The following is a 27,907-nucleotide window of genomic DNA, read 5'->3' on the forward strand; positions in this document are numbered from 1 at the left end:
AGTGACTGAGCAGTGCGCTGGATTCAGGATGTTAAACAGGTGCAGATAATCCTGCGCAGATCTGCTTTAATCCTCTACTGCTGTCCATCTAAAGCCCAAATGGTCTGCACTGGACATCGGGTAGATGCATAGCTATAATGGGCAAGAATAAGTAAACCTTTTGTTTTTTTAATCTCTAAAATTACTTTGTACAGCCCCCAGAATAACATACCTTTCTCCCTGTATGCACATTTATATTGTTTCTTATTACAAGCAGCTGAACTAAAACTCCCTTGTCTAGCAAGAAGGTCTGAAATCCTTCTCTCTCTGACAATGAAAACCTAAAACTACACCCCCAAACAATGTAGGTCTCTATAAAAATATATTGCATAAACAAGCTCATATGTAAAGCCCTGCTTCATCTAAATAAACCATTTTCATAAAAACCTTACACTTTGCTATAAAGGATGAATAGTAAAAATATTTATTTTGTGCAGCAGTTTTATATACAAGATGGATGGCTTGTTTGCTCCTTGTGTTTAGACCCAGTACAGACCCTGACACTTCGTTGTAGATACTGAAAGTAGAGACATTTTTAAAATAAACTATTTTATTCTCGGTTTTTTGGATGCTTGAAACTGCTGGGTTTTGTTCTTAACAGATTTGAGCAGCATGGACAGTGCCGGGTCTGTCCCCTTCTTCTGATGAGCCTCCAGTTCCGCCGCGTGCCTCTTTACTGCCTCAGTCCGGCTTTCCTGCTCCTTCTCTCGCCTGCGGGCTTTCTCCTCCAACACCCTGCCCATGGCTTTGGTCTTCTTAAAACTGGGATCCGAAGGGTCAATACTGTATAAGTGGGACGTATACATGGCCTGAAACCGGGAATCCTCAACATTTATCTGCACAGAATCATGGGAAAAAGTATTAGTAATTGTGGCGACCATGGCACAAAGCAAACAAAGAACGTGAACAAGTGGAAGACAAAGGCAGCAATTAGTCATTAAAGGGGTGGTTTGCCTTTAAGTTAACTTTTAGTATGTAATGGAATGGCCAATTGTATGCAGCCTTTCAGCTGGTCTTCATTATTTCTTTTATTTTTATAGTTTTTTTAATTATTTTCCTTTTTCTTACTCCTTTCAACTATCAAACGGGGTCACTGACCCTGGCAGCTAAAAAAAAAACGATTGCTCTGTGAGGCTACAATTTTATTATTACTTTTTATTAATTATTTTTCTATTTAGATCATCTCCTTATCATATTCCAATCTATTATTCAAACTACTCTCAGGTTGCTAAGCTAATTTGAACCATAGCAACCAGATAACCGCTGAAATTCCCAACTGGGGAGTCGCTAAACAAAAAAGTGAAATAATGAAAAAAAACACAAATGATAAAAAATGATGACCAACTGCAAATTGTTTTAGAATATTACTCTCATACGAAAAGTTAACACAAAAGGTGAAAAACCCTTTTAAGTAAATCTGAACTTCCTAATGCGACAGTTACAAATCATTATCATAGAGGCCAAAAACTTTTTAAAATTTTTTAATTTAATGCTAATGAATAACGTAGAGCAGACATACCCCAAATTGCTCAGAGCACTCTTCTGACTGCTTTTTCAATGTCTTTATATTTTTGTTTTTGATTTCATATTACCTGTTTTTACACTTTATCACCAATATAATTAATGAGTAACTAAGCACCCCCTGCCCTGGCGATGGCTGGACTTAATGGAAAAGCTTCAAAATCCCAAGCAGAAAGCACCTCTTGACGCATCTCTGCTTATTTCTATTGCTCAGTGTAAGAACTAGTGATGCGCCACGGGTTTATTTGTGGGTCAGGCAGGTTCAGGCCGTCGTCCACACAACTTTCCCAAAGGGGTTTGAGCTGAACTTTATGTGCCCACCTGTGGCCCTACTATGTTCGCTTCCACCTCCAGAGCTCAGTGTTAATAGATTTGTGTCTGTGCGCTCCGCCCCTTTCATGACATCAGAGAGGGGCAGTTCGGACGCAGGTCTATAAATACAGGGGCTCATTGGGTTAAGGTGACCATACATGTTACAATAAGGATCGTTTGTACCCTCCACTAATTTTCAGAGCTGAATCGTCAGATATGGAGGTAGACACAAAAGGAATTCTACCCCTATCCGATGATTCAGCCCTAAATGCTTGCCTTTGCTCGGACGCCTTCAACGCCGCCTGATCAAAATTTTCTTTCCTGCCCAATCAGCGAGACATCCGATATCGGTCGCCTCGTCAATCCACTATACTCGCACCGAATATCTTACAAACAGCGCATGTATGGCCACCTTTAGGGCTGGGCGTGGGTAGGAATCGGCTGGGTTAGGGTCGGGTGTGGGCTGACTTTTTGACGACCCACAAATCACCAGTGGAGACACTTCCTGCTTCTGCAAAATGAGCTTTTGTTGTTATGCCAATCCTTTTCCCAGGCCAAACAGCAGGGGGCGCTCAGGATAAACATTAATGATTTAAGCAGTGTAAAAACAAACATTAACTCTAAAAAAACAACATAATTAATGTTAAAATCTTTACACATTGTTTTACATTATATGTCGGGGATATGTTCCTTTTAATTTTAGTGAAACCTGGCTTTTTTCTCGGGGACAAATTCTGAAAAGCAAGGAACACCCAGGCCCAGATATCTGATATTATAGAAACTGTCTGGTCAGGTGAGAAGCAAGAAGTGGTTTGTGATACTGTATCAAATCACCCTACATATTGCTAATGCTGAGAAACACTGGCTATATATGTCAGCAAATACGTCCTGCCTTATATATCATAACCTTCAACTGCTTGTCCTGTCTTCCTAATTGTTTTTATTTCGAGGAGATTTAGTCATTTTCAAGATGGACTTGTACAAGAAAATATACAATTTATAATGTATTGCTGAAAGAGCTGTCAGAGGCAAGTGGGTATATACTTTCAAACGGATGCTAAATGTGCTGTGTTGCACAAATACATGAATGTTTTGCATTAGCTGTAATTACACGTTATGGTAACTGTTTCAAAACAATAGTGGGTGGGGCAGCTTGCTGAAGAAAGTGAATAATAGCACCAGTAATAATCAAATGGTTTCACTTTAATCAAAATGATTTTACCAGCGCCGTCTGCCAAACAGCTTCACATCAAACGATTTGAAGGGAAATTCCTGATTATTTAAGGAGGGATTTATCTCCCTTTTAGTTTTCCCTAAGGCCGGGGCCAAATGAGTGACTTTACCCGCCACGCAAAAAGTATCTAAAACTGCAGAGTAGGGCCCCATTTGCCTGCGAATTATCTGCAGCTCCAACACTGACTGTGACCAGATACATACACTGCTGTGTAACCTGTGTGTATGCTCTATTGGCCCTCACACCTCTCATGGAGGCACATTTATCAGCATTCTGATTTTGGTGGTTTTAGAGTTTTTGGAAACCATAAATAAACTCATTTCCACTAAAACCACAAATGTCTACTCATAAGATCTGAATATAAAAAGCATGAACAAATTTAAAATGCGAGAAGAAAATGAAAAAAAAAACCCCCAAAAACCTTGAATTTTCAAAATTTTTGGAAGAAAAAAATAAGACCTAAAACCACAAATTGAATAAAGATTGTTACAGTTTGCCCAGGACAGCTCCCATTGACTTCTATGTGACCTCGACAGCTTTTAGATGGTGTAGTTTTGTTTAGTAAATGTTTTTTGTTAGTAAATGTACCCCTTACAGGAGAAGGAAAGGTTAGCTGGGACCTAGCCACCCTCTTCCTTGTTCTGCCTTCGCGCTACATGCATATGTGCAGTAAAACGCCAAGCTTAAACAAGAAAGTCTGCATTTTCTGGGTTTTTGCGAACAGGAGCACCAGCCCGGGGTATCAGGTAAGTAATTACAATCAGTGGGAGGTGCCTAACATTCGGTACCTCCCAGTGATTGTAACTTTCCTTCTCCTTCGTGTATGGGACCCGATGGGCCTGCCAGACCGATATCTTGCAGAAAATATTGAAAGGTATCGCCTGTTTGATCCTGTTGGGGAGAGGACTGCTTTAATACGATCCTTCCACCGACGGCCTGCATTCACCAAGGGCCAAACGTCCAGATCAGCCCAATATCACCCAGCTCAATGTAGGCATCCAAAGATCTGCTCATATGATGATTTTGCTATACATGTGCATGACCAGCTTTACTCACAGTTCTACACCAAATATTGTACAGGACTAGATACCTGGAATTCATCTTCTACCAGCTCCTCTTTCTTCTTCAACTGTTTCTTCTTTCTTTTGCTCAAATTTTGCTGTTCCACAATCTTGTCGTAATTGAAATGCTTGCGATCATCCTCAACATCATCCATCATGAGCAGCGCAATCTGGGCCTACATTACAGGCAGACAGTTAGTAGGTATACACATATATATGCACCGCACACTTACACTCTCTTTTTTAACACGTATGCCTTTCTATATTGAAACATGCACACACAATGCATTTGATCCTTATTTTAGCTACTCCTCCCTCTGCTGAAATGCAATAACACACACTACATTCCCACTAGAATTAGTAATATTGTTGTTAAAGAATGCTGGGACTTGTACTCCATCCTCATCTTGGGACTCAAGATTAAGAAAAGGGAAAAAAAGCACTAACCCCCTTATGCACTAAATTTGCCCAGAAACAGCAACCCATAGCGACCAGTGAGATGTTTCTAATAGAATTAAGTTTAAAACAACTGGACTTTTCTGAGTTGTTTTAGACTTAATTCTACTACAGCCCACAAAAAATGGCCCAGATTGGCCTTTCAAGTTGATAGGGCTTCATTTATAATATGAACAGATCCGTTCATGCAGATCAGTTGTGCATACCGTATATACGAATAAGCCGATCCACCTCATTTTACCTAAGAAAACTGGAAAAACGTATTGACTCGAGTATAAGCCTAGGGTGGGAAATGCAGCAGCTACTGCTAAGTTTCAAAATCAATAATAATAATCAAATTAAATAATAAAATTACATTAAATGAGGCATCAGTGGGGCATATGTTTTTAAATATTTATTTCAAAGAAAAACAGTAAACTAGCTCTGTAAGTGGAGAAGAGGGTCAACAAAAACAATATGGTATCAACAATGATACCTTAAGAGTACTAGCACCTTAGCTCAATCAACAACCAAGCTAAAACTCAAAGATTTAAAATCCTTCAAAACTATATATAGTTTATTTAGAATATAAAGTGCAATGTCTAGTGCAGAATGGGATAAGTGAGGATGGTAGATAAAGGTGAATTTGGGAGCGGCCAGGGCACTGGAGGGTCTGGTTGCGGGTGGCCAAATTTGCACACAAAGGACAGAGGGTCCCAGTCTGGAGGGACCTATGGCACCAGACTCGAGTATAAGCCGAGGGTGACTTTTTCAGCACATTTTGGGTGCTGAAAAACTAGGTTTATACTTGAGTATACATAGTAAAACCTCATTCATTATAGGACAAGATACTTGCGTTGAAATGCGCTACTTGCACTTATGTGCTGCTGCCTTCCTCCTCTTTTAAATTGAGTGCTGCGCCTATTGATGCAGAGGAACCCTTAGGACCAGGCAGTAGCACCAGGGTTCCCTCAGCGCCTGTCTCCAATAGACACAGCACACTTGTGTCCAAAGGATTGGAGTGCACGTCACTCTCATACCAAACACCGGGAATGACTCCAACCAGACTTAGGAAGCTTTCAGCGCAATTGTGCTAATTTGAAAGCATTGGCCACAACTGGGCAAATTCCCCTGGCAATCGCAACAACACTGGAATTCTGTGAGGAAAAACATTGCACTTGAAATTCCACTTTGTTCATTGCACTTGTGCTTATAATTGATCCCTGAAAAGACTGGCATTGGCAGCATTAGTCACAATTGCTTTTTTTTTACCATTAGAGCCCCTGGCCACCAATGTCTTTTTATTGTTATTTTTTTTTACCATTAGGGCCACTGGGAGTGGAGTCCCAGATCATTTTTGTTGTACAGGAGCCCTGTGATTTGTGATGGGGTCCCTGTTGAGACTTTTAATTTGGGTACAGGTATAGGACCCCTTATCCAGAATGCTCGGGACCAAGGGTATTCCGGATAAGGGGTCTTTTTGCAATTTGGATCTCCATACCATAAGTTTACTAAAAAATCAACAAAAAATTAATTAAACCCAATAGTATTGTTTTACATCCAATAAGGATTATTTATATCTTAGTTGGGATCAATTACAAGGTACTGTTTTATTATTACAGAGAAAAAGGAAATACATTTTAAAATTCTAAATTATTTGATTAAAATGGAGTCTATGGGAGACGGGCTTTCCATAATTCGGAGCTTTCCAGATAATGGGTTTCCAGATAAGGGATCCCATACCTGTACTAACAAGTATCCTGGACTGGCGACTTTTTTTTTTAAAATTCTTTATTTTTGCTTTTCAATGAAAAAAAAAAGGGGGGGTACAGAAAGTTCTTGAGCTTCACCTGATCTAGCTGTCTGCCCTGAACTCTGGCCTGTACTGAGCTATTTTCTACAATGTTCTGTCTAACCACTTAGAATTCCAGTTTACCAGAAGCTCCACTCTATTGTCTTTTTGTTCACCTGAACTGAGTCAAATCTCTGTATGGGCCAGGCAGCTGTCAGACAAACAACTAGCATTGTTTGTTTAGTTGGTACTGCAGCAGCCAATACTATAAGCCGACCCACAACTGAGCAGCAGCGCCACTGGCCATCACTACTGACACGCCTGCTAGCTGAATCCTACGCATACACTGAAGACGAAAAGGCCAAGTATTCACCAGGTGAATAATATACATATGTGGGAGCAACAGAAAGCTAAATGGTCCTATAACAGACATGGGAGTGTAACCTTGTTACATTTATATTTAAATGATTTCCATATTTGCCATTAATGTATTTTAAGAAATCAAATTCTAATTGTTCTCCTGTATCACTGCAAGGTAACAGCCTGATTATTTTATATTTTTATGTACATTCTCATGATTCAGCTTATTGTAAAGTATAACTATGTTTCGATGAGCATAGGATAGAGAAAGTTAACGAACACTCACATACCTTCTCTTTCTCCTTTTCAGCTTCATCTTCCGAGGACTGATTATCCTTTTTGCCACTAGAAGATTTTGCCTTTAGACCTAAAATTCAATACACATTAATATTATTATTTTGCCATCACATTTCCACAGTGCTTTACAGAGATAAATGTTATTCACATCAGTCCCTGCCCCAGGGGAGCTTATGGTCCAACTGGCAAGTTTGTCTGCGGTACAATTGGCAATAAGAGATTATAAGGATCACGATTGCTATGTTTCATGGGATTCCTTTTGTACAACCAATTTTAGGATTGCCATGACAGGACTAATCATATGTTGAAAACTCAAATCTTTTTTAATTCCCCCCCCCCCCCCCCCAAAATTCTTCGTCATTGAAAGAAAAACACGGCCAAATGCAGTGGATGTTGCCAACTACCCAGCTTGTTTGCCACTGAGCTCAATTTAAATAAAAAGCTGAATTTACTGAGCCCAGAATCAGTTGTTAAAAACAGCCCTTTATCCCAGAGGAATGCACTTCAGTTCCATGTTCCACGATGGCGTAACAGCACTCTGGAAATTGAGTTGCACCAGGGCACTGCAAGGGTCAGTCACTAATTGCCAATGTGCCAATGCACAGTCAGGTATAAGGGAAATGCATAGAAGGTAGTATGCTACTTTGTTATTCCAACAGCATTCTGGGAGATCAAATGCCTCCTTCATGATTTATATTTTGGTAATTAATCCCCTCAGAATTTGAGAACATGGTAACAATGTAAGAAAATACTGGCGTGCTAGTCCTGAGTGTGGCTTTTGTTTCTGCCTTCTACTGGGAGGACCTTAATCTTCTGGTCTCCGCATACTGCAGAGTGGCATATGAGGAAATTAAAGGGCAACTATACGTAAGAAACTTCACGCTGAATAACTTTATGGCATTTCTGTATAGGCTTATGAACAAAACCGTGGTCTTAATTACAGTAAATTCTAGTTACAACAGGGTATGGCTTAGTCACACCCATATCAGTCCTCAACCCATGGTCTAAAGTAGCCCATACACCTTAAGATCCGCTAGCTTGGTCGCCAAGCGAGCAGATCTTCTCCCAATATCCCCCAACTACAGGTGGGCGATATCGGGAGAATCCAGGCTAATTTGATTGTTTGGCCCTGGGGCCAAATGATCGAATTATAATGATGGACATAGGCAAATTCGGTCCGGGGACCGCATCAACAAACCGATGCGGTCCCCGATCCGACTAGATTTTCTAACCTGCCCGATTGAGATCTGCCCGATTTCAGGCCAGATATCGGTTGGGCAGGCCCATCGGTAGTCCCCATACACGGGCCGATCAGCTGCCGAACTGGTCTAAGGGACCGATATTGGCAGCTAGAATCGGCCCGTTTATGGGGACCTTAATAAAACGTACAATTTATAACAGAAAAAAGAACTATGAGAGATAATATGGATTCATACATAAAATAATATTCATTCTCCTTTTAAAGGATAAGGAAACCCAAATACACCGGGGTGAGTCCAATATGATATACAAACCCTAATGAATTAAATAGATAACCACCCTCTCTGTCTGGGCATCCCTTGAGTAGAATCAGAATTAAAAATGCACATGAAGACCAATTGCAAATTGTCTCAAGATAGCACACTCTACGTTATACTTAAAGTTAATTTACAGGTGCTCATTTACGTGTGAAGTAATCTTTATTTGTTATGCATCTTGGCACCCAACTTTTTCACACCCTGGTTTGTGTCTATGCATGGAGCCATGTACCCATGAGCACAAACACACAAGCAACCTATAACCTTTAACCCACAGCAGCCAGTCACGGTTTTGCTTCTTGTTTCCAGTAGTTAAAGCCTTCTGTGCACTTGTGTGTGATTGTAGCTGATCCCCCTGCTTGCATACAAAATCAGTCACTCATGTTTGCAGTGGTGCCAAGCACTCCCAGCCACATCACAGAACTGTCATGGCACCAAGCAAGTTTATGTGCAAGCACACCCATCATGATATAGGAGCAGCCAGATCGACTACAATGTCACATGTTAAATGCAAGTGTGCAGGAAGCCTAATTGCCGTTGACTAATCAGAGATATTTGTGAATTGGCTACAATGCGTTAAAGTACATATTGCCCCTTGTTTTTTGAAACACTCTTAAGCAACTACAAAGAAAAGTAAGAGAACGTGTTCGGCATCTCGAAACTCAATCCCACTCATCTGCAGTCTCATCTGAGACTCATGCCAACAGGATATAAATGCCACAGTGCGTTTCCTAATTCTGTGCGGCAGCTGCTGACAGTTAAACAGGCTGCTATCAAAATGCATTTGGCTCACTGTCGCCCACTGAAGAACCACAGTAATAAGCGATGTGTCTCCTCCAGGCAGGAGGTAAAATGACACTCAATGCAGAAGGTAAAGGGGAACACGGCAGTATTGTTTGTGTGCAGGTGAAGGTGCTTTAACAGATATATATACAAACCTCCAGTTCACTGCCTACCTGGTTTTCTTAGCTCTTCGGAGAAGTATGGATCGTTTAAATCCACATCTGAAGGTATTTCATCATCATCATCATCATCATCATCTTCTTTAGCATCCTCTTCTTCTTCTGGATGCTGCTTCTGCTAAAAAGAGAATGCAGATGGTTAGATAATTACATAGGCGTAGCCTGTATCAAGCAAATTTGCCTAGTGTTTGGCCCTGGGGCCAAACGATCAAATTATAAGGACGGGTATAGGAAAAGTCGGTCCGGGGACCGCATCAACGAGCTGATGCAGTCCCCGATCCGACTAGATTTTTTAACCTGGCCGATTTCAGGCCAGATATCGATCGGGCAGGCCCGTCGGTAGTGCCCCTACACAGGCCTATGTGGCCCATGTATGGGGACCTTAACTCAATGTGGGCATATTGGGGGAAGATCTACTCGCCAATGTATGCTTAGCTTTGCCCACAGTGTATCTTAGAAGCACAGGTACACTCACCAATCTATACATGTGACGATGTAATGGAAATCCTAATAGTTTTACTGTATAAGAATGGTTAATTTCTTTCCTACTTACTTGCATTTATATAGTGATGGCTACCTAGGATTAAAAAAGCAGCATTCTTACATAGCTAGAGATGCTGTTGCTGTTTTCCTTTTTTATGTTTTTAGTATCCCTAAAGCGTTGTCATCCATACTACAGAAAGGCCCGTTATCCAGAAATCCAGTTAAATAACAAGAGTGGTTAATAAAAGAGAAAGTGTTCTAGTTAACGCTAGTTATTTGTACTGACTACTGCAAACAAATGTGATGATTACTACATGAAATGGAAACCGTAATTACTAACACATTTGGCAGGGAAAATAAATGGGTGGGGAGGGGCCGTATGAAATAAATATTAGAAAAAGATGAAGATATTTGTACAGAATTTGCTGCAAATGTGCAGCCCTTAGCTTCGGCCAGTGCGGCAATCATTTCAGATTCCATGATATATTCCCCCAACATAAAAGATCTTTCTGAGGCCTCTCCAAGATTCCGAAACATAACAAAAACAAAGGATCAAAGGGCAAGAATGGCTACAGCAGTAACAAGCGTATTTTTCACTCTGTCGCATATGTTTGTGATTGATGTTCAATTCGACCGCCAGAAGGGAATGAAAACACGTGGCAGGCCTCACAATCATACACAAGCTCTAGCAGTGTGGGGTTTATCCAGTTTAGGGAGATGCCTGGCTTTGTCAGTTAACCCCATGAGAGCCATGGAATATACATGCTAAAGTACAGGCTGTGTAAGAGTTTGGCCATTTGCCATATAAGCCGCCTTATAACTATTGTCGGCAGTAACAAATAATGCAGGATTTAAGGGAAGAAACCAGTAAATGACAATGTGCGGCTATAACACTGGAGTCTGATGCATGGGGGCCCTGCACTGCATTTATGCCATGATTCCTGTGTCAATTCCTTACAGCCTTGATTAACTCCACTGCCTGTGCTTTGGGCACTAAATGTAAGCTTTCAGCTGGATGGGTCAGGGGCTAGCCATTCATGAAAGATTCTGTATACAGTTCTGCATATTTTTAGCCACAACATAAAACCCTATAGATAATAACAAGACTACCGCTGCAGAATAACGTGAGTAAAGCTGGCCATACATGCACCGATAATATCGTCCGAAACCTCGTTTTGTACGTTATTCGGTGCGCGTATGGCAAGTCGACAGATATTGCAGAAGGCTGCTGATATCGGTCGACTCACCGATCGGCCAGGTTAAAAGATTTTGATCGGGCGCCATAGAAGTCGCCTGAGCAAAATCTGCCGTCAGGGCTGAATCGTCAGAAGGAGGTAGAAATCATATTGTTTCTACCTCCTTATCTGCCGTTTCAGCACTGAAGGTTAGTGGCGGATTTAACGATCTTTCGTGCAACCGATGGTCGCACGAAAGATCGCAAATCGCCACGTGTGTGGCCACCTTTAGAAGCTGCTTATTACTGTGCCCAAAAGTAGCCCAGTTGGCAGAACTGACTTGCAGGTGGTGCTGTTGTTTTAATTTCATTATATTAGCAGTGTAAAAATTGCTAGTAATATCTTGAAACAAATCATGAATGCTTAGAAGAATTTGTTTTGTAGGTTAACATTTCCTTTAGGAAGCTCTGGAAAATGAAGTAGCCCAAATCTAGAAGAGCAGAGCTACTAGATTGTTTACCAGATAGGGGACACTGAACTGGACAGTAAGATATATTACACAATAGTGAATTTACATATTCTGGGCTGATACCATCTATGCCTTGAGTGGCTCATTCACCTTATCCTTATCCTTCTTCTTTATTTTCCTTTTATCTTTCTTTTTCTGCAGGTATTTCTCCCATGGAGTCAGGTTGTCCTTGCCGTCCAGCTTGCTTTTAACCATTTGTTCAGCACTTTCTTTAAGCCCTTCACATAATGCAAGGAAAAAAAAAATATTTAGCATTTTAAACAATATTCAACAGCTTAATAATTGGCAAAGTACTGTACTCTGTGATGAAGAATGCATGGCACCCTCATGTTAGGACAACCTACAGTGTTCTACCCATGGCATCACTGCGGGTTGCATTACCCGACACTCTTTTGTGGATGCCCGGCTCCTCTCCCTCCTGCACCTCTCACTTTAAAATAGAAAACTTTGGTCTCCAAAAATACATTCCATCTTGAAGGTTAGTTTGGGGGGAAAACATATGTTTGCTCACCTACATATGCTTGGAACTATTTCTGGTACACCAATGTTGGGACCCAGGCCAAAGGTTGGGTCTTCAAAGGTGGTTTGAATTGAAAATGCAATCAACCACTGCACTAAGGGCTAATTCGACTTAGTCTGTTTTTCCCCTTAGCTACTTTCCCCCAAGCCAAGTTGGAGCAACTACATTCCTGGCAGTGAGAGACAACATGCTCAATGCCTGTTTAATGGCTCAGGAGTATACAAGGCCCTGTGGAGGGCTGACTTATACACAATTACCATACATACATGTAAAACAGATCATCTCTTACTGAGGTTTGGATAATGAGGGAGCCCTAGTTACACCAGGCATATTCTAGTATTACCTACTCAAAATCCTGATTGATCTTCATCATGACTCGAGACAGTTTAGTCTATTTCCATTTTGGCACTATGAAAAGTGGACTCAAGAATTTCCCAGTTTGGGTTAATAAATCAGTTCAATCGCTAGAAGCCTATGGGAACCTTGCTCAACTTGAGAAGAATTTTCTTGGGCGCCTTTGTGCTCTCAAAGGAAATGTGTCAAAAAACATACGCTCATTTCACTTTATTTTCCTATGAATGTTTAGGAACATTGTCCCTAATGTAGCAGCCAAATATAATACACAAACTTATATAGAGACACGCAAGGCATATTCTGAACCCATTAATAACTTGGAGGGTTGGCTTGCTCTGAGAACAATGAACATTACACTACTGAAACCACCCAACAGTGAACACTCAGAGAAATTACCTTGGAATTTTAAATAACATACCTTGGGCCGTTGTTCATTTATTGTCTTAACTGAAGCTAAAAGGATTTGGGAGGTAATTTAATATATACACAGTTTTCTTGCATTTTGATGGCTTCTGTAATCTAAAGCACTTTGCAGTTTCCATATATATATATGTTTCTTAAAAATTAGCTTTCAAATATATTTAGCAAATATATTTAATTGGCAGATCTTTTGCAGCGGCTCATTTAGCAATGAAGATGGAAGTATGCTGCACTGGGCAAAGAAAATAAATTACAGTTTGATTACCTGCGTAAAACAGAGAGGCTTTCAGAGGATTTTACAGCAGAGCCAAAAGTTAATGAACCACTTTTTTTTTTGTATTTGATTTTCTAACATACCATGTAATCGGCAAAAGGTTTTCCGGATGTGCCGGTGTGATTTTAAGGGGTCATCAGAGATTTTTTGTGGCAAGGCAAATTGCAGCAGGGGCCTTTTGGCCACCATTGTGCTCAACCACAGATCTTAACAGTGAGAGATGCAGAACAAACAACAGGTATGAGACAGAATCCTCGGAATCCTGAAGATTTCTGGATAAGGGCTCTCCCTATAATTAGGATAAACATACTTACAAGTCCACTAAGAATCATTTAAACATTAAATAAACCCAATAAAATTGTATGCTTCCAATAAGGATTACTTACATCTTAATTAGGATCGAGAACAAGGTACTGTTTTATTATTACAGAAATATGTGATTAAAATGGAGTCTATGGAGATGGCTTTTCTGCAATTCTTAGATTTCTGGATAATGGGTTTCCAGACGATGGTCCCATACCTGTACCGAATTATATTAACAGACATCACTATATTTTTTATTAGAAAGTGGAGTCAAAAATCATTTAGAGACTACACTTTACTACGTTGCTTGCCAACATGGGACAAATCCTGGGCTCTTCAAGTCACAAGAACATGACTCCCAATTTAGAAGAAAAGCTCAGGTTTAAGGGTTTCTGTGTACAGCCATGAGTTCTAGGAAGTAACAGCTGACTAGTAAATGTTAGATAGAGCCTCCAATAATACTAAATGATGGCTCAGAATTGCAACAGACTGGATAGGCCAAGGCCAGTACACAAGCAGTCAAATACAATTGAAGAAGCGAGGTCCTGAATACCCTGGGTCTCAACACAAACCCCTACTTTACTCAGGAACTTCCTTACCGTCTGAGAATCTGACACCACCCATAAAGAACTGATGCACAATGTTACATCCATGGATATTTCCACTTAATGTGTGGTCTTCATTTTACTTGCCCATTGTAATTCTCTTAAGAGCTCCACATTAATCTTTAGGGGAAAGATGGTTAATGAATTAATGAGAATACTTAAACCATACGCAATTTATGACTTATTTGCTGACTCTTATCATATGGCTTATAAATGTTCCTTTTACATTGGGCAGCAATGCAGGCTGATGGATCAAAGTACTCCAGAGGAACTTTCATCCCTCCTTTGGGAGGTGTAATTATCAGACCATGGCTCACATCCAATTCTCTCTGGTGTCCTATTATCAGCCCCGTGCTCCAAAAGGAAAAAAAAATCATGATTATATTAGCGTTTCCTGTACTGTCAACAGTGGAGAAAGGCTTGATGGCAGGCACTATGTAGCGTTGAGGGATACTTCCGCTACTTTAAACATTTTAAGACGTATGATTGCCCGGGGAAATTTCATAATTGGATACACCATTACCACGAGGTTCCCAAAATAGACTATGTAATGCTAATCCATGGCCTGTACACAGTGTCAACTAGCACTAACCAGCGACCTTTGTGTAATTCCCTAATCAGTGGCGTGCGGATGGTTAAGCAGGAATTTTTTTTTTAAAAAAAGAAAAAGAAAAAAACCTGAAACCTTTCATCTTATCAACAAAAAACCCAATAAACTTTTCTTCAGCAGCAAATCGGTCAGTAACAAAGCCAGAGTCACAGGTTGGACAACACTACTCTTAACATTGCCACCATATTTCCTTACTAAAGCTGTTACCCCACACACTCCCTACCAACAAATGCTGCTCTTTGGGCCCCCATATGTCAGACACAGGGCAAACAACCAATTTGTACCCTATTTAAACTATTCTTCAGTGAGGGCGCAGGGCATTTCAGATCTTCATTTCAGCTCCTTTCACCAACCAACAGACAATGCTGATATTGAAGAGCGATAATGACCCTATCTCCTCTATTCCGTTCCACTTCAGTGCAGAAAAATACAGAACGAATGATACAAGTGAGTATTCAGGAACATTGCAGTATGTAATCTAAACAGCAGTAACCTCCATCCCAATTCTTTTATTCTTAAAGCCAACAATTCAGGATTTATTATTACTGGAGACTGCATCTCAGGATAACATATTACAGAAATGTTCTTGTCAGTGCCCATTGACTTTTTTTTTTTTTTTTATTAGTTCCTTTTTAACCAGTGTGTATTGTGTATTCTAATAAATGCATGCTTACATATTCCAATCAGTGCCGAGGTCTATTTGTTAGTATGGGCAATGATAGCAAATATTTAGAGGATTACATGGCCTGTATACATTTTCAAAGGACAATTCAACGTTCTCCTTTACAATGACATCATCTGTTTCTGAAAGGGTAAAAAATGTGTAAAATCAAAGAAAATAAGCTTATTGTAAGCTGAAAATAGCAAAGAGGTGATATTTATGCCAAGCAGAGCTTCAGCAGAAATAGGTGGATTTTATTATAATATTTCAAGAACATTTAGATCCACATTTAACTGATATCTGCACAAAAGAGAGTTATTTAGTAACAAGGCAAAGGTTGCCCACTCTAGTCGCCCATAGTAACTGCTCAGCAGTTAGTTTAAGGCAGTGCAGTTAGAATGATAAAAACAAATGTCAGGGGCACTCATCAGGGGCAATTTTTGGCTATATATCAATCAGGCAGGCTGTCAGAGGGCTCCATACAGAGGCAGATAAGCAGCCAACTAGATCTGAAGGGGCCCAATCAGCAGCATAAATCTACCTTAAGTCCATGGTATTACATAATCACCAAACTGGCTTTATCTTAAAGTGGAAACTGGTTCTTATTAAGAACACAATGTAGATGGTAACTGGTTTTAAAGTAATCTTAAAGTTAGTATCAGCACCAACGATGAACTACAACTCCCACCTTAGAAACTCACCAACACACCAACTAAAACTATATTTCAGCAGGTCCTGAGTCAGAACCTGCTGGAATGTAATATCAAATTTAGCTTGACCCTTAACCAGAAGCCACCAAACACACTTTATGACTGCAGAGAGTAGGTACTTGGACTTTTACACAATGACAGTAATAGGGTTAGGCAACAGGCAAGGGAACCTGTGCTTGAGGACTGCCAATTAAAAATAAAAAGAGTTTAGTCTCTAAGTTAGCTAAGAATTATTCAGTTCCATAGCTAACAGCAAGCTTTAATCCACAGGAGAGTTAATAGCAAGAATAACTGCCAGTATAAAATGCGTGCATGAATAAATGTGCACGTGTCCAAGCATGTGAACCACAGAGCCTGGCTTCATCTGAAAGATGATAGCGACACTCAATGGTGAATCTTTGAATGACACCCTTTTCTACAATCTTCATAAACCATGTGACACTGATGCAGGAACAACTACAAATGGGCGAAGCTAGAACAAAGTTATGCATAACAGGTCATTGTGAATGAAACGGATAGTTTTTCTTTATAATAAATTTACTTTTTGTATAACCTGATGAGATAGATCAATAGCAAATATACACATACCTGGAACCCATTTAATTTCCATATCCATGTCATTGTCTTCATTCTTTTTCTCTTTATTGTTTATGCTTTTCAGTAGCTCCCTGTAACGGGCTATCTGCTCCTCATCATCCTTTGAGCTCTTCTTGGACTTTGTGTCTTCATTCTCTGAGCAGCTTGCCATATCTGATCAGGGATCCAAACAGAATCAAGTGGAATAGAAGCTAAGTGTGAAAAAGCACCGACACTGGATGTGAAACTATAGGTGGACTAATAAATGTACTAAAGTGCCAATTAGCTGTTTATATATAAGAGATTAAAGTATTCATAGAGCTCACATTGGGAAGGGAAGTAACATTAGAGTAATGCTGCAGTAAAGGGGAACTCCACCCTGATTTTTATTAGCATGTGGAAAGAAAATATAATTCTTTGAAATGTAAATAAGTGTTTCGCTACATCAGGCAAACGACACAGCTGATATAAAATACTTTTCCCTTAATAGCAACATGAAAAACAAACCAGTGGCCTCCTGAATAACCTTATTTCAGGACAGAATTACACTAGATATCATGTGAGTAAAGGAAATGGAAACCTACCTGGATCACTGTCCTCCTCCTCTTCACTTGATGACGCTAAGTAAGCTTGAAAGTCCATGTCCAGGATCTCGTTTTTTTTAAAAGGTCTGTTCAGAGTGGTGATTCTGTCATGGTCTGTCTCATCCCAGGTTATTTCTACCTTTATACACATTGACGTACAGCAGAAATACAGCCATGAATTACACAGCCCCCAGTTGGCTCTTTCATGGGATGTGCTACACTCTTATAAGTAGAATTCTTTATACAGGCCTTAGTTGCACTATCATAAAGCATCATTTTAATCACTGCACAAAGCTCCAAAATGGTTACACTTTGCAATCTTTCCATTCCAAAAGCGTAGAGCCAGGTTAATTACTTCCTGATTGGTCATAGTGTGTGTAAATGTGATATGGGCCTTAGATTGTAATCTTCACTAGGGCAGGGACTGAGGTGAATGGTGTAAAAATCTGTAAAGGACTGTTAGTTTCAGAATTATATAGTAAAAATTGCTTAAATACATTATGTCATAAATACAGACAGACACAACCCAGTACCTTGGATGTGGCCACAGCAGAAGAGGTAAAAAGCTTGGGTTTGTAAGCAGACAGGTCAACATCAATGGCTGAGTCTTTGGGCTCATCAGCAAACTTCACATCATTGGGAATAAACCTGCAAGGGAGCAGAAGGAGTATTTATCACCTATTACTGTCCTTATACATTTGTGGTACTTATTACTGTCCTATATTTATGATTATATTATATTTAGATTATGGAACCGCACTTTGGTTTTCTGTATAAAAATTTTTTTTGTGTAATTCAAAATGCGTACACTGAATTGTATGGGTTAAATGGAGGGCAGCAGTGATGGTCCCTCCCTGTAGGTATATAACACTTGATTGTATTTGTATTATTAGGCTTGATAAAGAGCTGGATTGAAGCACGAAACGTTGCCTTGTGCACTTGAGCAAAAGTCACTTTTTTTCAAAATAACCGGAGTGCTGCTGTTTTCACTATTGATACTGTTTTACCCGGGCAGAGGGTTCAGCGTGCACCTGGGGCACACCTTTAACTGATTTAATATCACCTGAACAGGGTTCTGGTCCATAGAATCACTGCACATATGTTTGAATTAACCCTAGCCCCACTATACACAGCAAGATAATGTAATTATCTCTCTATTCAGGAGACACTAGATCACTTTTAACCTGTACAGCAAGAGATGTGTCAAGATCTGGCAAATGAAAGCAAAAGTTTATAGATATGAGAAAGTTAGTCACAGGAAAACATTTTTCTTCATACACAAACTCTAATTGGAACTTTTTCAACTTTTGTCAATACCAAATTAATTTCTTTCTTCCCCCTTTAGAGCACTATCATGTCAAATAATAAAGCCTTTTAATAGAACTGAACCCTCCATGGGTATCATGGTTCTAGCTCCACATTGCAGTTCAATACTAACCCATTTAGAACATAAAATGATTATAGACAAAATACTGTCTTAATATTCACCCAGAAATCAGAATTTAACCCCAGGTATACTGATTTATTTTAGGGATGGGCCCATCTACTGCCCCTAAGTGGGCAAGTTTCTCATTCTGAGAACCTCTGACATATGGTCAGTTTGTCTAAGCTGTTCCCATAAGCCAAGGGAGGAAAATGCTCAATCGTATCCTAGTTATTTTCTCTCTCAAAGTCAGAGTGTACGGATAAACATGATGGAAAATGTGTGTGATGCACTAGCAATGGGAGGCACTCAAATATGACCATTAAAGGTTAAGATGTATCTATTATAACCCATGCCTCTATGCAACTACACCCACAACTTATATTACCTTTGTTCTACATAGCTTCAAAGTTCCCTGTCTATAAACATTCAGCTTTTACCTTAAATCTACAAAGGAACAGCTACTTTCAAATTCCAGTCCGTCGCATTCTTCATAGATTTTATTGGCTGTCTCTGGAGTGTCGCATTCTACCACAGCATAGTAGTACTTTAGTCGTTTAAACTGGTATTCCCTCAGTTTTTCCTTAAAAATCCTAAAAGATATGAAATCAGGCTTTTCATTAGTATTACTTACCAATGTTCTACACCCCAAGATCACCATGTTTATAGTATATATTAAAGGGGTGGTTCACCTTTAAGTTAACTTTTGGTATTTTATAGAATGTCCTATTCCTAGCAACTTTGGTATTGGTTTCATTATTTATTTATTATAGTTTTTTAGATAATTTGCCTTTCTCTTCGCTTTTAAATAGGGGTCACTGACTCCGGCAGCTAAAACACTATTCCTCTGTGAGCTTACAATTTATTATTTTTCTTGTTTTTTATTCCTTATCTTTCTATTTGGGCCTTCTCTTATTCATATTCCTGTATCGCTTTAAACCACTGTCTGGTTGCTAAGGTAAACAATACCCTAGCAAACAGCTACTGAAATACTAAACTGGAGAGCTATTGAACAAAAAGCTAAATAACTAAAAAACCACAAAAAAAGAAAATGAAAACCAAATTATATTAGAGTAATATAATAATAAATAAGATAGTTGGTTCACATTTGTGAGACTAAATAAAGACTTTTTATTCTGGGGAATGAAAACTGTAGTATAGATTAGGCTGTCTCAATTTCTATCTATTAGGACGCAACCCTATTGCGTTTCCTTTGTGCACTATATAAATGTATATAAACCTCCAGAGCACAGGATGATATCAGAGAGAAATAAAAGCTGTGATTTTTCTTATATATGACAGTTCCATTTGTACAATATAGCAAGGCAATCACTCATTTTCCTCTAAGAATGTGCTCTAATTTCCCTGCCAAAGCACACAAGACCTCGGCACCTCTGCCAGAAGGAATATCTTTGATTGTATGCAGACATCTTTCCTATATGGCTGCTGAGCTGTATGAGAACAGCGCTACAAGGCTTTAGGTCCAGTTCATCAGTACACAGAAGGCCCCACTGTCAATATGAAAAATGTGCAAAGCACTGTCCTGGCGCCATCCTTTTTTTTTTTAATGCACCAGCAGCCGTAGGTAGAGGGGAAAAGTGTAATAACAGAAGGCAAGATAAACACAATTATAACACACAGTGAATTCATACAATATGGATTATACCACCACTTTTTAACGACTATGAAAGCCGAAACCAATGGGGAATTCTGTGCTGAGGGAGGGGGTTTGCCAGTTGGCTGTAAATAGAGAATATATGGTGCAACGCAATTACCCCTGCTCATCAGAAGTATCTTCAGAAACTTTCTTTAGTTCCTGGGGACCATGAAGTTCTTCTTCCTTTAGTCTCTCTTTCCCATATTCTGAAGGGTAGATCTGAAAGATAAAAGATGGGCACTTAAGAACCTGAACCTAATGCAGATGCCACGACCCAGATTGCAAAAGGATAAAGGGTTCATGTGACATTTTGCCAAATATTAAATGAAAGGCAGCATAAGTAACATCAAATTATGCATTAACTTAATTTATTTATTCTTAAAATATATTCAATTGGTCAGGGCTCTCCTCAGGCCAAGTGTAGCCCTCCAAGATTTTTAAGGCTCACAGCCAGGCCCAGGGCAATGACTTATTTGTATGACATCACCACTTCTTTATGATCCAAACCCTCAGCATTTACTATAGGTGATAATTGGCCCACTACATGAAAAAATGGGCAGCGCTGGTTACGTTATTCTGCACAAGAAGACTATTTAGCTATGCAGTACCTAATAATAGTATTGCTGTGTGTAATCATTGGCTAAATCATTGGCTAAATGTTTACACATGCACCCCTAGCTAACACAATAGTTGGACAACTGGATCTGGGTTGATACTGTTCAACTGGGCACACCAAATGTCTGGCAAAGCTGGTCAATAATCTACCCAGTCACCTTCCGCATAACCAGCATTAGAAAGAAACTCCAGGTGAAATTCCTTACCCTACTTTATAAATATACGAGTATATCCAGAGCATGTAAAACTACACCATATTCTTTCAGAATTACTGTTCTATTAAAGTGTATAGATCCATGTGGTAGTGTCCTCCACTAGGTCAGGTACCGCATAATATTTGCAAAGTGCAAAGTTTGGGAAGAAAGTCCTTAATTCCCTGACCAAGGGGACAGCAGCAGGTACACTGCTTCGGTACCCAGGTCAATGGCAGGCTCAAATTGTCCCCCCCACCACCCTGAGTTAAAAGTTATTTTTCCCCCTGAGATGGTTGATCCACCTCCAGAGTGATGTCACTTCTGCAAAGCAGTGTGGTCATTTCCGGTTTCTTGGGTCCCCAGGTTTGGTTCAAGGCACAGGTAGAGTCAGGTAGTGGGGATGGGGCAGGGGGTATGGAGAGTCAATGATTGGCCATGGGTCTGCCCAACTGGACCCATGCAGGAATCTACTCTGTGGAAAGCTATTGGCCTTACCTTTACTGAGAAAATGATGCCCCCTTTTGGTTTGAATGAGTTAAACAGGGCGAGCAGATCTTTTGCTTTTAATCTATCCCAGTCCATGTTACAAACAGCCAATCGGTTGGTGACCTTGAGACAAAAGTAAGGGAAAGCAGAATTATTTACAAAATACACAGCAGTTACCTGCATCAAATCATATATTATTTTCTATTTTGCCTTTTTTTTTTTTTGTTCAGTTTCAGAACTGCAAGTATTATTTCTTGGGTTCCAAAATCTGACCCAAGGCTTCACCAAAAGGCATATTTTAAATGTTGTGTTATTGATTAAAAAATAATGTAAAATTAATGCCAATTCCATACATAAAGGCTCACACTGTTTTTAAGCGAGCACATGGTTTTGTCAGAATTTAATCCAAAATTGTACGCTTCAATCAACTTGGCAAGGTCCACTGAAGAGTAAAGCCGGAAAGCCTAGTAACCTTGCATAGAAAGTATTTATATAAACTGCACAGGAACTATTGTAACTATGCTAAATTTGACTGCAAAATATGCTTTTTAAAAACACTGTATTTTACAAGGAAATGGAATGTGTAAAAGGGTAGCACAGAAAATGTAATTTTTCTGCTTTGCTGTAATAACGACACAAACATAAATATGCAGCACTGAGGAGGCCTGAGGGCAGGGCTGAGTATAGCTGGCCATACACGTGGCGATCTGACCATGTTTCGTGCGACCATCGGTCAGATCCGCCACACACAGCCAGGGCTGAAACAGCAGATAAGGAGGTAGAAACAATAGGATTTCTACCTCCTTCTGCCGATTCAGCCCTGACGGCAGATTTTGGTCAGGCGCCTTCTATGGCGCCCGATCAAAATTTTCTAACCTGGCTGATCGGTGAGTCGTCCGATATCAGCAGCTTCCTGCGATATCGGTCGACTCGCCGACATGCCATACACGCACCGAATATCGTATGAAACGAGGTTTTGTATGATAGTATCAGTGCGTGTATGGCCAGCTTATCTATGCTTATTTACAATTTGCTACTGATAATAAGCTACTGTATTGTTATCTTAATTTTTGATATTTAATAAGAGTCATTACACTTCTCTGTCAGCTGCTACTCATACTTATACTATAAAAGCAGTTATGGAGAGAGGCATGTTCTATGCCAGATGCATTAGAGTGAGAGTAAAAGAGAGAGAGAGAAAGAGGCTGATTTATGCTAATAGGTTGCCACTGCCACTTATGCATTTATCAGCAATATTACTTTTCCTCCAGTCGGGTTCCATTAGTCGCCCGTGACAAATCTCCCTGAAATGGCACCCCACCGGCAAAAATGTAAATCGCCGGTGTGATGGCATACACGGTGGCGTGATTTCCCTGAAATCGCGGAAGTTTCCTCTCAAGGCAACTCCCGCAATATCGGGGAAATCGCGCCGCCGCATATGCTATACCACTGGCAACTTACATTTTCACCAGTGGGATGGCTTTTCAGGGAGGTTAGTCGCCCGCGCACAGGGAGATTTGTCGCGGGCAACTAATCTCCCCGTGTGCCAGAGCCCTAAGCCAGCACTAGAACAGAGAAAGTCCTAGAGGGTAAATATATCACCATTATAAATAATATTCCATTGTTTAAAGCTGTATGGATGCTATGGTGGGCACAAGATGCTAAGCTCACTCAGTCTTGTTTGTATAATACCCCTAAAAAGCAAACTGTTATGAAAACCACAAGGTTTATATAAGTACCCTCTTTAACTCACCATTGTTGTATATGTATATGTATATCTATCTATCTGGCTTCTAATATTATAGCACATTGAAAAACTAACACAGCACTGCAAATGCAGCTGGTTGGTATCTGGTAAAAGATGCCCATGAACGACACAGGGCGACAATCTGAACTCAAAGCAGATGTTTGGGAGAACCCAAGAACTGCACAATACAGATCATTTTGGGGTATATAGCAGATCTGCCTTAATCACAGTTTCTAATATGCTCTGCATACAAATAACAACTAAAGTGGTATCATAGCATATCTACCTCATCACCCCGTGGCGCATCCTTGTCCAGTTCTCTCCAGTCATGTTCAATTTCAGGCTCCTTCTGCAGTAACTCATTGGAATCGTCATCATCTTCATCTTCAGAGCTAGATTCGATGTTTCCTTTACCTCTGGCCAGATCAGGACCACTATCACTCTCATCTTCTTCATCATCCTCTTCTTGAGAACCTTCTTCATCTTCTCCAGATTCTTCTTCACTTTCATCATCGGATTCAGCCTCCTCACTCTCTGCATCGCTCCCTAGAACCTGCCCTTCAAAATCTTCACTGTCAGACTGGCTCTCTGATTCTTCACTCTCGTCCTCAAGTCCTGTGCATAATACAGATCAAAGGTTCAGCACTTGGGACCTACATTACTATTTCCTAAACATTAACATGCAGAAGGGTTTGACTAAAGCTCTGTTGTTCTCCCTGTTGTAAAATATGAAGGTAAAAGAAATCACATTGGAGTTCTATGGCCTTAAGTTAGAGCACTTGTGCTAATAATTTTTCTTTTATTTCTCATTATAAAATGGAGTATAACCTCCCTTATGTGTGTATAAAAGGTGTACTGTGCAGGGAAAGGTGTACTGTGCAGGGCATAAGAAATATAGGGTTTGTTCCAGTTAGGGTTAAAGTTATAGCTATGCATTTTCTGCTGACTAAGGCACCCAATACCATCAGACAGCACAAATGCACTGCTGCCTTCCTGTAAGGAGATTATTAAAAAAACCATCTTCCCATTATTATTTACATACAGCAGAACTCCTCTTCTGTAAGAAATGCACAGACCCGAGGTACTATTACCATGCCACCATCTTAACTGCTTTTCCCAGGAATTCCTTATGTTGCTCTAGTGTATGCACCATTGAAAGGGAAACTACTCAGGGCCAGTGTGTTTTTAGAGAAAGGAAGTGCTGGCCTGGTATAAAAAGTGAGTAATTATATTCAGTGGGGTGCCTAAAAAATTGGTACCGCCCCCACAAGTAAATTTCACATTCCTTTGCTTTTAAGTATAATTTTGCCTTATAATTCCTGACTTGATTTTTTTCCTCTCATCTCTCCAGAAAGTAGGTAGTGTCAATGTATGGCAGTCCAGATGTCGGGGAGGTACAACTCCTAGCACTCCTGTTAGAATTACCAATGTAAAGAGTATTTATTTAAGTTCAATTTCAGGCTCTCTGCCGGGGTATGAGAGAGCAATATGAGTACATATGGTGTAGTACTTTGATAATATTCACACGCCTTATATGCCAAAAATAGGAGCTAGTATTGGCATCCCCCTAAAAAATTTTACAAAAAAGTAAAAAATAAATAAAAAAAAATCAATCAGGAAATTGTATCTTTTTCAACAGAAAATAAGATTATTATTTTTTTCTATTACTATTAGTGTAGGTGTGTACTGCATATAATAATCCTCTCCCGCCGAAAATGCTGTGGGTCCCTTCAACTGCTAACAGGCTGGAAAATAGGGAAAACTTCTTTTGTATTAAATATTAAAATTGTATTGCACTTACAAAACATCCGTGCAAGGCACTAGTTCTACCAAAGTCCAGAACCATGTGTGTAAAGTTGAAAACAAATGCTGGCGTTCATAACATTAATGAGTTCCTTTCATAGTGATGCCATCAGGCCTGATGTGTTTCACCAATCAGGCTTCATTAGAGGCACCTTCATATGTACAAACATCCCCCTTCTACTGGCATATGAGGGGTGCAAATGCTATCAAAAACCTACACCATATATACCCTTATTGCTCTCTCATAGCTCGAAGCATTGGTGTTATACTTCTGTTAGCATAACTCAGGGATGCCAAACCTTTTTTTTTTTTTTTTTTTTAACTAATGAGCCACACTTACACACACTCCGAAATAGTGTTGGTGAGCCACAAAACCACGAAAAAAGTTCTTTGGGGATGCAATATAAGGACTGTGATTGCCTATTTAGTAGCCCCATGTGGACTGCTGGACTACAGGAAACTCTTCTCAGAGTAAAACTGTGTCTCTGTGCTTCCAAAACTTGTCTCCAAGTCAGAAATTTAAAAATGGCACCTATTTTGAGGCCACTGGGGGCAACATCAAAGGGACAAGTGAGCAAGATTTTGCTCATGAGCCACCGGTTGGGGATCACTGGCATAACTGGGGGAAAAAGAAGTTAGGTGTTGTTCCCCAATAGCTGGATTAGAATTCACTGCTGACTCATATTATAGAGTTTGCACAATATGTATTCCTATTCTGATAACATAAATTTCAGCATCAAAAACTCAGCTAACCTGATTCCTCTGTGTCAGACTCACGCTGTGGCACAATTTTGTTACTCTGTGTCGATGAGTATTTAGTATCCTTGAGGGGAATGTGTGTGTTCTTTTGCTTGCTTTGGGTAAGTCCAGCCTTTTCCTTGCCTTTAAGCTTCTGCTCACCCTCATCTCTATTGCTTTCTTGTGTTGCCTTTAATTTTCCATTTTTAGCCATAAGCTCTTTTGCTTTTGTTTTCGGAGGCTCACTTTCCAAATCTTTATTTGTTTTCTTTTTCCCTTTTTGTTTCACAGTTTTGGAGCTTGAAGGTCCCCTGTCCTCAGATTCCTCGTCATCTGAATCTGACAGGTCATAGAATCGTTTCAGATCCTCAGTTGTGTTATGGTTAATAGGCCGGCCCCTTTTATCCACGGTGTATTGCAGATTAAACTTCTTGTCGTGAAACATAGCTCGGAAACGCTTGTCAATTTTGATTTTCTTGTCTCTCTCTGGCATTTCCCAAAATCTGGGATCTTTGGTAACCTGGCTGAAACGCTGGTCTGACGCAAGATTTGTTTTGGATGCCATCTTCACACATCTAGTTTATTCGGAACCTAAAATGAACCTAAACAATATATAGAATGAACAGTTAATTACATGCAGCACTCAAATTATCACCTACATTATCTCCCAAATGTAAACCCAAAGATAGCATGTTCTATAATAAAAGACAATACAATTCTAGGCAGCTTTAGTATCAAATTATTATAGAGTTTCAATTATTTTGATTTGTAAATGTAATTGCCTGTGCCTTTCTATTCAATCACGACTGATTCAGCATAAACCAGCGGATAACATACCTCTGAAGAAGCATACAAAGCACTGAAGGAAAGGTTTTCTAGGCTGGATAAGAGCTGACTTCTGCTACAACGTTTCAAGAACCAGAAGCAAGGTGTGCAGGAAAAAAATACTGCAACCAAAGTATTTCAACTGCAATTACACCGAAATTGTGTAATTAACGTATATTGGAAAGTTGCTATGTTAGGTAAAAAAATTATTTTGTGTTCAAACTCCTTTAATTCAGTTTTTGGTTAAAGGAGCACCAAACAAGCAATTATTAATTTGAATGGGCATAATAGTCTTCTCTATCAGGAACATGTCATGTTTTTTTTGGAAGCATTAAATCTCTTCTTACAATGCACTGTATTTATCCTATGGTATAACTGTAACCTGTTCCGACTCAGCTCCATTGTTTACAAATGTAAATTAGATCTGAACTGTATAATATGTCTATGTACGCTCGTTTGGGGAGGTCGCTATGCGAGCTGATGTTCTCCCAATATGTCTACCTACGGGTATGCATAGGTTAATCGTTTATATACCCCCTTGTATAACAAGAGTGAAATGCATTGGGCTTGGGCTGAATGTAGTTTTTGGTATTTTTTGAAATAAACATGAAAACCAAAGCTAATCCACGTTTAATCCTTGAGAGGCAGATGTTTAGATTTCCAGTGCACAGATAATGCAGGGGGATAAACACAAAGAACAAAATGACTTTTATTGTAGATATAAGTATAGATTTTATTATTCTGGAGGGGGGGGGGGGGCAGAGGGAAAGCCAGCATGATTAGGAATATCCGAACCACTGGAGCTGTTGTGAGACTACATATCCCAGCATGCCTGCTCATGAACCTCATGCGGGTACAGACAGCGATCACCGCTGGTTTGATATAGGACACAATGAAACAAAAAGCCTCCCAAGTGTATTATACACGGGGTTATAGAGGCCACATCACAGCTACATGCCGCCCAGCACTGTACCAGAACAGGAACCCCTTACCTGCTCCCAGCGCGGAGCCTTCTGCCTTCTACTCTTCCTAAGCTTGCACCACGTGGTTCCTACCCACAATGCCCTGCGCCCAAGTAACCTCGC

General features: G+C 39.9%; 1 protein-coding gene across 4 annotated transcripts; it reads right to left on the reverse strand.

The window, feature by feature from the left end:
- Nucleotides 1-438: 438 nt before the first annotated feature.
- On the reverse strand, nt 439-27,906 carry esf1 (ESF1 nucleolar pre-rRNA processing protein homolog). Of its 4 annotated transcripts, none has more exons than XM_012962642.3 (14): nt 27,815-27,906; nt 26,013-26,599; nt 23,743-24,071; nt 21,719-21,832; nt 20,533-20,633; nt 19,198-19,350; nt 17,868-17,982; nt 17,335-17,473; nt 16,763-16,924; nt 11,808-11,935; nt 9,525-9,645; nt 7,045-7,121; nt 4,197-4,343; nt 439-875 (listed from the first exon to the last, which is right to left on the reverse strand). In XM_012962642.3, exons 2-14 carry the CDS (start codon nt 26,560-26,562, stop codon nt 585-587), a joined length of 2,427 nt encoding a protein of 808 aa, XP_012818096.1. In that variant the 5' UTR covers nt 26,563-26,599; nt 27,815-27,906; the 3' UTR covers nt 439-584.
- Nucleotide 27,907: the final 1 nt, after the last annotated feature.

The sequence above is a fragment of the Xenopus tropicalis genome, chromosome 5 (assembly GCF_000004195.4).
Source record: "Xenopus tropicalis strain Nigerian chromosome 5, UCB_Xtro_10.0, whole genome shotgun sequence".
Classification (NCBI taxonomy): Eukaryota; Metazoa; Chordata; class Amphibia; order Anura; family Pipidae; genus Xenopus; species Xenopus tropicalis.

What these genes read in the sequence shown, in the direction of transcription:
- esf1 (XM_012962641.3), bottom strand. Translation starts at nt 26,562, where the DNA reads ATGGCATCCAAAACAAATCTTGCGTCAGACCAGCGTTTCAGCCAGGTT. An exon ending in GATACTTCTGATGAGCAGGG is followed by an intron (nt 19,351 to 20,532) that starts GTAATTGCGTTG and finishes CATATCTTTTAG; the next exon opens with GATTTTTAAGGAAAAACTGA. An exon ending in CTGCTGTGGCCACATCCAAG is followed by an intron (nt 17,474 to 17,867) that starts GTACTGGGTTGT and finishes ATGTGTATAAAG; the next exon opens with GTAGAAATAACCTGGGATGA.